Here is a 12,729-nt window from a genome sequence, read left to right as displayed (position 1 = left end):
CACCAGCGTGTCTGCCTGCAATCGCTAACTGGCCGCACCTGCGCTGTGCCCGCCCTCAGTGGTAGCGCCTCGCCTCTCCGGCTTAGTGCCTTAGGATAGTCGTGCAGCGCCTGATTTAGCGCACCAACAACCTCTTGGGGCGAAGCAAATCAATTTCGCTGAAGGTGGCAATAATTTGCGCCGGGCGCTAAATTTAGCACACGCTCGACTATATCGCCCCAAACGTGGCGATACTGAATTTCTAGGCCTATAAGTTTCAATGAGATCCCCTCTCATTCTTCTGTACTCCAGCGAATATAAGCCCAATCGACCCAATCTCTCCTCATACGTCATTCCTGCCATCCCAGATATCAGTCTAGTGAATCTTCGCTGCACTCCCTGCATGCCCATCACCCTTCTTCTAAAGGTCTCCCCATCGAGGTCCTCATCTGAGTCTTGTGCAGCAGAACTCGCGCGCGAACTCGCCCTCTGGGGAGCTGGCCCCCGAGCTACCCTTTCCCCCTGGTCTTGCTGCAGCCCACTCGTCCCCGGTGCCTCACCCTGTGCAGATCCCACTACTATACTAGCCTCTAAAGAATGCATAGTGCCAGTATCTGAGCTGGTGCCTGCGGGTGAGACATGCAGTGACGCGGTGTTATCTTCCTCCTCCTCTTCTCCCGCCTTGTTCTCTACCATTCCCTCAGGGACAGGCTGCTCAGGTGCTTGCTGATTATCTGAAAGTATAAAGGCCCAAGAGTCGGGTTAAGGTGGGGGGAGGGGGCAGGAAGGGAGAAATGCATGCATGCAGCATGATTAGCTGGAAAGTGCAAAATGCTTGTGGGGTGAGGGGGAAGTGGGATGTAAGAAGAAGAAGAGGGATGAACATACCGTTGTTCTCCCCAAAGGGGTCAATATCGCTGGTGGCCACGGCGCCCACCACCTGGCACCCAATGATTTGCAGCACTCGATTCTCCAGCGCAGACAGTGGTTGGGTGTCAGCTTGTCCCCCGCATGTGCGCTCCTGCTCCCTCCTCTTACGTGCCACCATGGCCTGCAAGAGAAAGGAAAGTGTATGAGTGAGTGTGGAGTAATGTGTTTGGGAGATGTGCCTGCCATAGTTGAATAGCTGTCATTGTGTGCAGGGTGTGAGATGTGAGTGTGAGTGTTGCTAGGTAGAGATTGTTGGTGGGTGAGTGCTGGGGGTGTGGTGCTTTAGGCAATGTGTGAAGACTGTGGTACAGATGGTGGCATATAGCATTTGTTGAAGCATTCACTCAACCTGACCACCCGAGTGAGGTCGTTAAATTTCTTCCTGCACCGTGTTTGGGTCCTGGGGACCACAGTGCTGCTTGAGACGTGCTGTGCTACCTCCCTCCACATGGTGTGGAAGACTTATGACGAGGGCCTCCCGCCACTTGCCGGGTAGAGCACTGCCCTCCGTCTCTCCACAGTGAAAACCAATGCCTCCAATGCTTCATTGGAGAATCTGCGGGCTCTCTCCCTGGGGTGTGGACCTGTCATGAGCACACCTGGTTCAGTCCTTCGCCTCCTTCTCCTTGTTCTGCTTTTACTTGCTGAGGCAGCTGCACAGCCAGCATTGCTGAGAATGAGGTGCTCCAGCATCAATGAACCTCCCCTTTAAGAAGTGAAAAAAGCCTGTGGCATTGATGAGTTGAGATTAGACTACACCCGATATTGGTCCACCCTTTAAGTGTAACGCCAATGAGCTTGGGTTTTAAGATTTGATTTAGGTCTCCAATCATTTTATTGAGCAGTGAGGACGAATTTTTCGTGCAGTCTAAAGCATTTGCGTCTGGCGCTAATTCTCCAACTTTTCTGGGCTTTAACGAATTTCTAGCCCTTGCTCTTATTCCAGAATAAATGTTGACAGAGTGCTGGTGAAGTCTTGACAAAGAGTCCCAGAAAGTCTCCCGATGCGATTCAAAAGGCCTCTTCAAACCTCCAACAGCAAGTGAACAGTAAAGGGTTTTATACTTTTAAGGAGCACTCAAAATCCTCAGCAATGACTAGTTAGGAGAGGGCGTTAGGGCTAGCCACTAAAATGCTGTGCAGCCTCCTTAATGAGCACTAGCAGGCAATTTAAGTGGCAATCAGCTGCTTAGTGATCCTCCTAAGTTTTTAAAACACTGAGCACATGATGGTGTTTCAACACCATCATCAAGTTTGCGGATGACACCACGGTAGTAGGCCAGATCACCAACAACGATGAGTCAGCCTACAGGGAGGAGGTCCAGCATCTCGTGAAGTGGTGCGCCGATAACAACCTGGCCCTTAACACCAAGAAAACAAAAGAAATCATTGTGGACTTCAGGAAGTCCAAAGGCGGAAGTCACACCCCCATCCACATCAATGGGGCTGTGGTGGAAAGGGTGGACAGCTTTAAGTTCCTCAGAGTTCACATCACGGAAGACCTCTCCTGGTCCCTCAACACCTCCTCTCTGGTGAAGAAGGCCCAGCAGCGCCTATATTTCCTAAGGAGGCTGAAGGGATGTAATCTGTCACCCCTGATCCTCTCTAACTTTTACCGCTGCACTATAGAGAGCATCCTGACAAACTGTATCACAGTATGGTATGGCAGCTGTAGCTACTATGACCAGAAAGCCCTGCAGCGGGTAGTCAAAACTGCCCAACGCATTACCGGCACCCGGCTACCGACCATAGAGCACATATACCAGAAACGCTGTCTACGGAGGTCACGGTCCATCATCAAAGACCCTACCCACCCCAGCCACAGTCTGTTCGCCCTCCTGCCATCTGGGAGACGCTACAGATGCATTCGCATCCGTACGACCAGATTTAGGAACAGCTTCTTTCCCAGGGCTGTCATCCTACTGAACTCCACAAATAAACTCTAAAGCCTGCACATCTGCCAATGCACTTTATTATGGTTATATTTATGTTAATATACTACAAGCCAAATGTATGTTGAATGTTTAAATGTCTTAATCCAAATGTACACTCTCGGGAGCCGCAAGCCTACATTTCGTTGTACTGCACTTGTGCACTAACAATGACAATAAAAGTTGATTTGATTTGATTTGATTTGATTTGATGATAGTCTTAATATGTACCATTTGATTCTGTGCAGTTGGTTTTAATTTGTTTAGGAGCATTTCATTTTAATTTTTACCAGCAACAAAGCCTTCTGCAATCAGGTCATTTGATTCGAATTAAACTTCAGTGCTCTCAAATTTTATTTTAATGCAACATATTAAATGATCTAAAATATTGCTTACTGTTATGTAGTTTTAAACATCTGTACCAAAAAGATGAGGCAAATTAATAACATTGCAGGCCCTCACTACTCAATTGCCATAAAAAAGCAATATGCAAAATCATGAAGGGTTTTGATAGAGTACATAATGAGAAACTGTGTCCACTGGCAGTAGGATCGGTCATCAGATGACACAGAATTTAAGGTGGTTGGCAAAAGACCCAGAGGTGAGATGAGGAGAATTCTTTTTACACAGCCTGTTATTACGATCTGGAATGCAGTCTGAAAGGCCAATAGATTCAGATTCAATAGTAACTTTCAAAAGAGAATACTTCAAGGGGAGAAAATTGCAGGGCTGTGAGGAAAAAGCAGGGGAGTGAGACTAATTGGATCGCTCTTTCAAAGAGCCGGCACAGGCACGATGAGCCGAATGGCCTCCTTCTGTGCTGTAAAATTCTATGATTCTATGATGCCGAATTGCTTCACGAAATATCAACTGCTGCTGTACATATATTTTAAATTGTGAAGTGAATTAGATGACAGTTTAGGGATCATTTCCAGTAGAGTCCTTCTTTATTCCAGCACAGCTTTAATTGACACTTCAACAGAAATCAAATGTCATAATTGCGTGAGCAAGCCTGATTTTGTCAACTTCCACCCAGGCGTGCTTGCGTATTCCCATGAGTAAGGCTAGGGGAGATGTACTAATGTCCTTGGAGATGTCCACAAGGGATTCATTGGCATTTTGAATCATCTGAAGCAGAAGTGAAGATAAAATAATGATAATGTTTCCACGATACCCGTGATGAAAGGACACAAATTTAAGTTGATCATAAAAAGAACTTAAGGGGACATCAGTGTCTGGAATTCAGCACTACAAACTATTGTTGAAGCAAATTTAAATACATTTCTTTTGAAAGGGAATTAAATAGTTGCTTGAAATGGAGGATTATTACAGGATATGGGGGAATAGTCAGGAGAATTGGATTAGGTTGTGAAGAAAAACACTGGCGTAGACTTGGTGAACCACATAGCCTATTTCTGTGCTGTGACATTCTGTGATACGAATTTGTCTTCGGGCCTCATTTAAATGCTGCCGGCAATCTGTGGTCGCCAATCGGTGCTCTGCTGCAGCTCATTGACCAGGGAGAGCGGGAAATCATCCGGGTCCTGCGCCGAGCCGGCCAGCGGGTCAGTCAAGTCAGGGGGATACGATTCCGGGTGTGGGGGCAGGGACAGAACCCTCAAATATGCTGGCAGTGGTCCGGAGTTTAATTTGTGGACCCAGGTGAAGCCCACATAAATAAAAACTGAAGATTTCCTGGGCCAATTTCTGAGCAGCCTCCAGCGTTCCCTTTAAGGATCGCAGGTTAGGCTTCTCAACGTCTAGTACATCTAAGCAGGCCATGCTCGGTTCAAACTCTACCCTTTTATATCTGAATTTCACATTCAGAATCCTACAACCAGTGTAAGGACCCCATTTGCATATTTAAAGAGCCCAAAGCCTGTTTCAGGTGGGCACTTCAGGCGACTTAAAGTTGCCCGACTCAATATGCTGTCCAGCGCACTTCCGGCACAGTTTTGACGCATCAGATCATGACGCAAAATTCGGAGCTCTAACGCCGATTTTACACTGGAGAAATGGGTGGCCGTGAATCCCCCAAGAGCATAATTTCCATTATGCTACAAATAGTAACAAGTACTGCTGTTGTGTTTTAAATGCTTGTGTTGGAAATCAATCTATAACTTATTATTTTAATTCTCATTAACACAGAAGTATAATTAACTAAAGATTATGTGTAATATTATTGTAAATATATGTCAGTACTGGACCCCATGAGTTTCAAAATGTCTAGTTTTTCCTTAGTTCATCTTTCAAAATCGATGCCAGCTTATTAACTATAAGATTAATTACGTGGATATTTATGATGTATATGGCCAGAAATTGTTACTGTTGTTACTCTGAAGGGGGAGCTTAATTGGGATGCAGACCGTCCATTTTCTAATTGAGTGGTGAACCTGTGGAATTCTCTACCACAGAAGGCAGTAGAGGTCAATTCATTAAATATATTCAAGAAGGAGTTGGATATATTTCTTAAGGCTAAAGGGATCAAGGGATATGGGGAGAAGGCAGGGACAGGGTACTGAATTTGGATGATCAGCCATGATCTCGTTGAATGGCGGAGCAGGCTCGAGGGGCTGAATGGCCTACTCATGCTCCTATCTACTATGTTTCCATGTTTCTATTACAGCTTTGTTAACCTTTCCATCAGTTCATTCAGTGTAAGTTTGGCAACATACTTATAAAGTCATAATCAGAGTGACTACATCACAAATCTCTTTCAGACTTGACAAGATGACTTCATTACTGCAGTTAAGTAACAATACTGCAGCATTAAATGCATTATAATATGACATGCCTCCATCATACCTCCATCATGGTTTAAACCACAAACTCTGGTTTTTAAATTTGATTTCCTCTTGATCTTCTGGCATTCTGAAACATTTTTGTTGGCTAACTGATTTTCTCTTTCTATCCTGCCCTCCACCTTCTTTCAATTATTCGGGGAATAGAGTAAGGATGCTGGCATCAGGACTTTGGTTATGTTGGATGAACAAGGAGGTAAGCTTGAAATGTTTCAATTTGTGATATTAAATCTTGCAATGGGTCCTTTGAAATTTTATGGTTTGAATTTTCTTGAAATCTGTAAAGCATTTATTTTTTATAAAGACAAACCACTTGGGGCGGTAGTTTAAATTTTGTGCAATAGTGTAATAAAAAGCGGGAGAGATGCAAAAACAGGCTGTTGATTCGCTATCGCCAGTTTTATACTGTTGCACAAAGTCACAATTACCCCCTTGAATTCTAAACCCTGTGTCTGTAGATCAAATAATCAAAGTTTTGTGCGGTACAAGTTGTTAGGCTGTGTTGCCAATACTAATAAAGTTATTGACACTGTGAGGGTTCTCCAACTCATCCGAAATAACTTTGGCAGATAGCCTGCGGGGAAAACGTCATTTTTCCGGGATTTTCCATAGCTTTTCTGCCAAAATTACAGCAGCCAAACGGAAGAACCCTAGCACAAGTTCACCCCCTGTCTTTCGGAAGGTAAAGGAAAAAAGGGTGAGTGTCAAATTTTCCAGGAGATTTCTCCCATTGGAAACCTTAATAATCCACTGCTGTAGGGACATGCCAGGTCATGCCAAGTCATTCTCAGGAAACTTCAAACTACAGGTATTGGGCTCCACACTGTAGGAAGGATATTGAGGCTTTAGAGAGGGTACACTGCAGATTCATTAGTATGAGCAAATACAAAATTTATGAGGAAAAAGCGTGAACATTTTTTTGTTAGCACAACACAGATCATGGGGCGATGTGATAGGAGTGTTTCAAATTATGAAAAGGTAGGGCAGGATAGCTGGAAACAGACTGTTTCCAGCAGCTATGGGGTCTAGACTGAGGGGCCATAGATACAAGAATAAGGAATCAGTGTTAACTTTACCCACCTGACGTAAACTGGGCAGGTGGGCAGTTAAAAACCAGTAGGTTACTTACTTGCTCAGATCCTGACCCTTTCGCACCATTTTGGATTTTAACCTATGTGATTCCACAGGGGGAAGAGGCGATCACCTAAAGCTGATGGGGCCTCATGAATTTAAACAAGTCAGGGTCATTTACATCAAAGAGATCCCGATTGCATTTTAACTGGGGAAGTCGAAGTGGCTTTTCCGCTTATAGTTGGTGGTTGCAATATCCATCTCAACCCTTGTTCTCTCTCTTCTGAGGTTGCTGTTCTCCTGTCCTATCTAAATTGTTCCCTCCATATAAACTCCCTTACCCATGTTCACGATCACCTACTCAACCTCACCATCTCCCATGGCCTCTCTACTCTCATAGTTTTGATCACCGATGAGGCCATCTGCAACCGCTTTCTTGTATCTCTCGCGGGACACACCCCCTACCCTCTTTCAACCTCACTTCCTTCTGCGTACATCCTTGGAAAAAAAACTCTCGCGCCCCCCATCCCCCCCCCCCACCCCACCCCAAGTTGCTTACAACTGCACTGTCTAAATCCTAAATGTCTCACCTTTGGCCTACCATTCACCATGATACTACTGCAACTTTTGTTTTGCTCAGCCAGCCCCTCCCCTCCACCTTCGATGCCCTCGTTTCCAGCAAAACCTTCACTTTCTACCAGTTGTTACACTATTATGTCCCCCTGTAACTCTTCATTCCTCTGACTGGCCTTTTGTGCATTCCCCCCCCCCCTCTTTGCCTCATCACTGCTTTCAGCCACCGAGACCTCACACTCTGGAATTACCTCTGCCTCTCCACCTCCCTCTCTTCCTTTAAGACTATCCTTTAAAACCACCTCTTTAACCAAGCTATTGGTCATCCTTCCTAACCTTCATGTCTTTGGCTTGGTCTCTGTTTTCTTCACAGCTCCGTGAAAAAACTTGAGATGTTTATCTAAGTTAAAGGTGCTACATAAATGCAAGTTGCTGTTGTTATAGGTTATATTGATATAGCCTTGGGACAGTTAGACTATTGCAGCATTAGATGACTGAACTTAATGGCTTATGTCTATTGGAATTTCCTTTTATTGATGGCTCGGAATTTCCTTGTAATTTCCGGCACCACAACGGCGTAAGTGCCAAGTTGTACCATTTTTTACGAGCAAATTTGTGTGTACTTATATGAGTTTTCTGCTGGAGCCTTGCTGTGCCCAAAGTTCCGCAATCGTTCGTGCTGCTCCTGAGCTACACCCACCGAAATGCCACTTCTCTCATTAACCTAGCTTGGTCTGCATGCAAAATATCACAGAACACCATTTCTGAAAGTATGTAAATTGACGCCCAAAATCTCAGGTGCAGCAGGAACCAAAATGTTATTTCTGGTGTTTCATAGCGATTTTTTTTTATAACCGATTTGGTTTCTTGTTTTTCCTCACTGATCTCCGCACTGCATTTTCAATCTTGGAATTTTTTATGACATGAGAATCTGTTACATTAAAAAGAGAAAAGCCTCCAAGATCGCATTCTGAAGACTTGCATGGATTCCAGCGGTTTTTCTTTAAGCAAGAGACAGCAGAGTTGGCAAGTACTCAATGTGCAACACTCCTATCATATTGCCAACCCACTACCTTACAAACTGCTATAGTTGCAGCAAGAATGTGATTAGTGAGAACAGTCACCAAACTACCAGATATGGCACTGTGAGCCTGTATCGTAAGTTTTCAAAAAAATTGTCCATTCCAATTTCGAGCTAATCAAGTAACTGGGCAAATTTTATTTTCTTTTTGTCAAACGAGTTAAAGAAGGAATTGCAAATACGATTAATGAGGAAGAAATAGAGAAGTCTTGGTTTGTAATGTGGTCGGTGGTCACAACAGTGAGTTTCAAACTTAACTGTGTGGGGGACCCACTGCAAAAATTAACAGAATCCGAAATGCCTCCCCAAATAGTAACACACTCCCAGGACTCCCAGTCCTAACTTCTGAAAGACGGGGGAATTTTAACCTAAAGGAGTGCGTGGGTTTTGGGTGCAGGTGGGGGGTTAAATCCAGCAAAAATGCGAGCGCATCGGGAAGCCGGCTCCAACCCACCGACTTCAGCATTTAACTCGAGCACACTAGGCTGGTTGTGTGCAGCCCCTCTGTAGAGGCGGGTTTGCCTATTAGCATTTGGTAAACGTTCAATTTTAGCGATATTTCAACACGGTTTCAGTTTATCATCGATTCCACGGGTTTTCCAGGCTTCCTGAAACTCGCCAGTGAAGGCAAGGTGAGAACACAATGGCAATTGAGTGGGCAATTAAAACTCATGGAAATATTGCAATAAATACTCAGTACTCACAGTTGCTTTCTTATCTACTAGTGGGCAAAGGTTTATTCACCATACTTTTGCTGAGAGTTTACTTTCTACATTTCGGAGATTTCCAGAATCACATTAAGATGGGTGACGCCTTTGGCTGCCTTAGATTGGATCTCGGACGAGGATCAATATGACCAGCACCAGCTGTTGAGAAACCTGCAGCCGGACAGCAGAGAAGGGAGCAGCAGAGAGGGGAGCAGTGGAGAGAGGAGCAGCAGAGAGGGGAGCAGCAAAGAGGGGAACAGCAGGGAGGAGAGCAGCGGAGAGGAGAGCAGCAAAGAGGGGAACAGCAGGGAGGAGAGCAGCGGAGAGGGGAGCAGCAAGAGAGGAGAGCAGCAGAGGGGAGCAGCAGAGAGGAGCAGTGGAGAGGGGAGCAGCAGAGAGGAGCAGTGGAGAGGGGAGCAGCAGAGAGGGGTGAAGCAGAGAGGGGTGAAGCAGAGAGGGGTGAAGCAGAGAGGGGAGCAGTGGAGAGGGGTGAAGCAAAGAGGGGTGCAGTAGTGGAGAGGGGTAAAGCAGAGAGGGGTGAAGCAGAGAGGGGCGCAGCAGTGGAGAGGGGTAAAGCAGAAAGGGGTGAAGCAGAGAGGGCTGAAGCAGTGGAGAGGGGTGAAGCAGAGAGGGGTGAAGCAGAGAGGGGTGCAGCGGAGAGGGGTGCAGCGGAGAGGGGTGAAGCAGTGGAGAGGGGTGCAGCAGAGAGGGGTGCAGCAGAGAGGGGTGAAGCAGAGAGGGGAACAGCGGAGAGGGGTGCAGCGGAGAGGGGTGCAGCGGAGTGGGGTGAAGCAGTGGAGAGGGGTAAAGCAGAGAGGAGTGCAGCAGAGAGGGGTGAAGCAGAGAGGGGAGCAGCGGAGAGGGGTGAAGCAGAGAGGGGAGCAGCGGAGAAGGGTGAAGCAAAGAGGGGTAAAGCAGAGAGGGGAGCAGCGGAGAGGGGTGAAGCAAAGAGGGGTGCAGCAGTGGAGAGGAATGCAGCAGAGAGGGGTGCAGCAGTGGAGAGGGGTGCAGCAGAGAGGGGTGCAGCAGAGAGGGCTGAAGCAGTGGAGAAGTGTAAAGCAGAGAGGGGTGTAGCAGAGAGGGGTGAAGCAGAGAGGGCTGAAGCAGTGGAGGGGGTAAAGCAGAGAGGGGTGAAGCAGAGAGGGGTGCAGCGGAGAGGGGTGCAGCGGAGAGGGGTAAAGCAGTGGAGAGGGGTTAAGCAGAGAGGGGTGCAGCAGAGAGGGGTGCAGCAGAGAGGGGTGCAGCGGAGAGGGGTGCAGCTGAGTGGGGTGAAGCAGTGGAGTGGGGTGCAGCAGAGAGGGGTGCAGCGGAGCGGGGTGCAGCTGAGTGGGGTGAAGCAGTGGAGTGGGGTGCAGCAGAGAGGGGTGCAGCGGAGCGGGGTGCAGCTGAGTGGGGTGAAGCAGTGGAGTGGGGTAAAGCTGAGAGGAGTGCAGCAGGGAGGGGTGAAGCAGTGGAGAGGGGTGCAGCAGAGAGGGGTGCAGCGGAGCGGGGTGCAGCTGAGTGGGGTGAAGCAGTGGAGTGGGGTAAAGCTGAGAGGAGTGCAGCAGGGAGGGGTGAAGCAGTGGAGAGGGGTGCAGCAGTGGAGAGGGGTGCAGCAGTGGAGAGGGGTGCAGCAGAGAGCGGTGAAGCAGAGAGGGCAGCAACAGAGAGGGGAGCAGCGGAGAGGGGTGCAGCAGAGAGCGGTGAAGCAGAGAGGGCAGCAGCAGAGAGGGGAGCAGCAGAGAGGGGAGCAGCGGAGAGGGGTGAAGCAGAGAGGGGTGCAGCAGTGAGGGGAGCAGCGGAGAGGGGTGCAGCTCACAGGAGGCACTACCCGTGACTCAGGATGTACAGGCAGAGGCTGGATTTCCTGGACATATCGGAACAGCAGTGCTTCAGGAGCTTCAGGTGATGGCAGAAATCTACAGCCTCCTAGAAGAAGACCTGCTGCCTGCTGGACCTGGTGGCCACGTGTTACCAGTGGAGTCACCACCGCCCTCCACTTTTTTGCCTCCAGATCCTACCAGGGCTCTGCCAGAGACATATCCAGAATCTCCCAGTTGGCAACGCACAAATGCATGACAGGTGATTGATGGGATTTTTGCTGGGCCGGCAATCATGTGAACTTTGCCCATGATGATGCTAGTCAGAATGAGAGGGCATTTGGATTTGGGTCTCTGACTGGCTTCCCATAGGTGCAGGGCATCATCAACTGCACACACATGGCAATCCGTCCACACCCAGATCAACCAGGACTATTTGTGAACCGCAAGGGCTTTCACTCCATCAATGTGCAGCTCGTGTGCAACCACAAAAAGATATTTCTGCAGGTCTGCGCAAGATTCCCAGGTGGTTGACATGATGCTTTTGTCTTGTGGCAGTCCAAGCTCTCTGATGTGTTTGGACCTGGAAGCACACTTAAGGGGTGGCTGCTAGGAGACATGGGATACCCACTTCAACTTGGCTGATGACACCCGTCAGAAACCCAACCAATGAAACCCCATAACGTTACAATGAATGCCATATGACCACCAGATGTGTGATCGAACAAGCCATCGGCATGCTGAAGATGCGCTTCAGGTGCCTAGACAGATCCGGAGGTGTTCTTCAGTACGCACCAGCTAGGGTGTCCAGTATGGTCTTGGTATGTTGCACTTTGCACAACATTCCACAGCAGTGAGGTTTGGACCTACAGGAGGAACAAGGAGGAGGAAGATGAGGAGGAGGAAGGTGATGAGGGCAATGCAGCACTAGCTGCTCAAATTGTTGCCCGGGATGCCAAGAGTGCCCTTTATTAATGCAAGGTTCACTTAGCTTGCACCAGTGGACCGATGTCAGAACCATATACAATGGCCATTCTTCCTGCACGCACCCCCCACCCTCCGCAATGCCATTGACACAAAGCAGTCCTGCAAACAACCAACCAAACATTGCACATCCCCCATTGGTCCCCGTCAATTCATGTCTTCCCATTCATCATCAAGTAAGTTAAAAGGTGACTTGCCACCCAGCAACCAAGAATGGGCAAGATAGGAAAGTGGTGCAAACTAATAAAATTTATGGGATTCTACTAAAGAACGGAAACTTCACAACATAACATTTTCTCATACACCCATGTGCATACACTTGTGCAGCTACAATGCTTTATTATTCCTTTTCCTACCACTCCTATGTGGTGCAACCCCTGTGGCTTCAGCAGAGGTAGAGGCAGGCTGCTCAGAACACTGCTCTGACTGCTGAGATATTCTTGACCGATGACCTCTGGGCTTTGGAGCCCGCAAGGGCCCCGCCAAAGACTGCTCCGACTGCACCTGTGCAGGGGCAGACTCGGCCATTGGGACTCGAGGCAGCATGTTGGGTACAGACTGGGGGTGGGGGGCAAGGGTGAGCAGTAGAAATGCTTTGAGTGGTGTCCCCACTTCCATGTCCCCTTTCGCCATCATCCCTCTCATGGGCCAGCCGCACTTCACTGCTAGCACTTTGGTGCAGATCAGTGCAGCGCTCTAAGGTCAAGGCTAAGGTTTTTGCCATCCTAGTTAAGACAGCAGACACGTTGGCATCCAGAGTCTGCACGGCTGTGGTCAAGGTGTGCATGGACTCATTTGGTTGCTGCGTTTGACGTTCCACGGAGTTGGCCACTCTATCCATGCAAGAAGACATCATCACAATGCCCTGCGACA

General features: G+C 48.0%; 1 protein-coding gene across 3 annotated transcripts in view; it reads left to right on the top strand.

The window, feature by feature from the left end:
• Positions 1-12,729, top strand: part of LOC147121437 (synaptosomal-associated protein 25) — a 190,648-nt gene that overhangs the window by 150,473 nt on the left and 27,446 nt on the right. For all 3 annotated transcript variants that reach the window (XM_085981679.1, XM_085981677.1, XM_085981678.1), the window contains exon 4: positions 5,789-5,837. In XM_085981679.1, the coding sequence (XP_085837805.1) occupies positions 5,789-5,837 (49 nt within the window). The remainder of the gene's footprint in view (positions 1-5,788; positions 5,838-12,729) is intronic.

Source organism: Somniosus microcephalus, chromosome 3 (assembly GCF_052327205.1).
Source record: "Somniosus microcephalus isolate GS21.2 chromosome 3, FLI_Smic_1.0, whole genome shotgun sequence".
Lineage (NCBI taxonomy): Eukaryota > Metazoa > Chordata > Chondrichthyes > Squaliformes > Somniosidae > Somniosus > Somniosus microcephalus.
The sequence above is the reverse complement of the archived record's forward strand: the minus strand, read 5'-3'. Positions and strand labels throughout refer to the sequence as shown.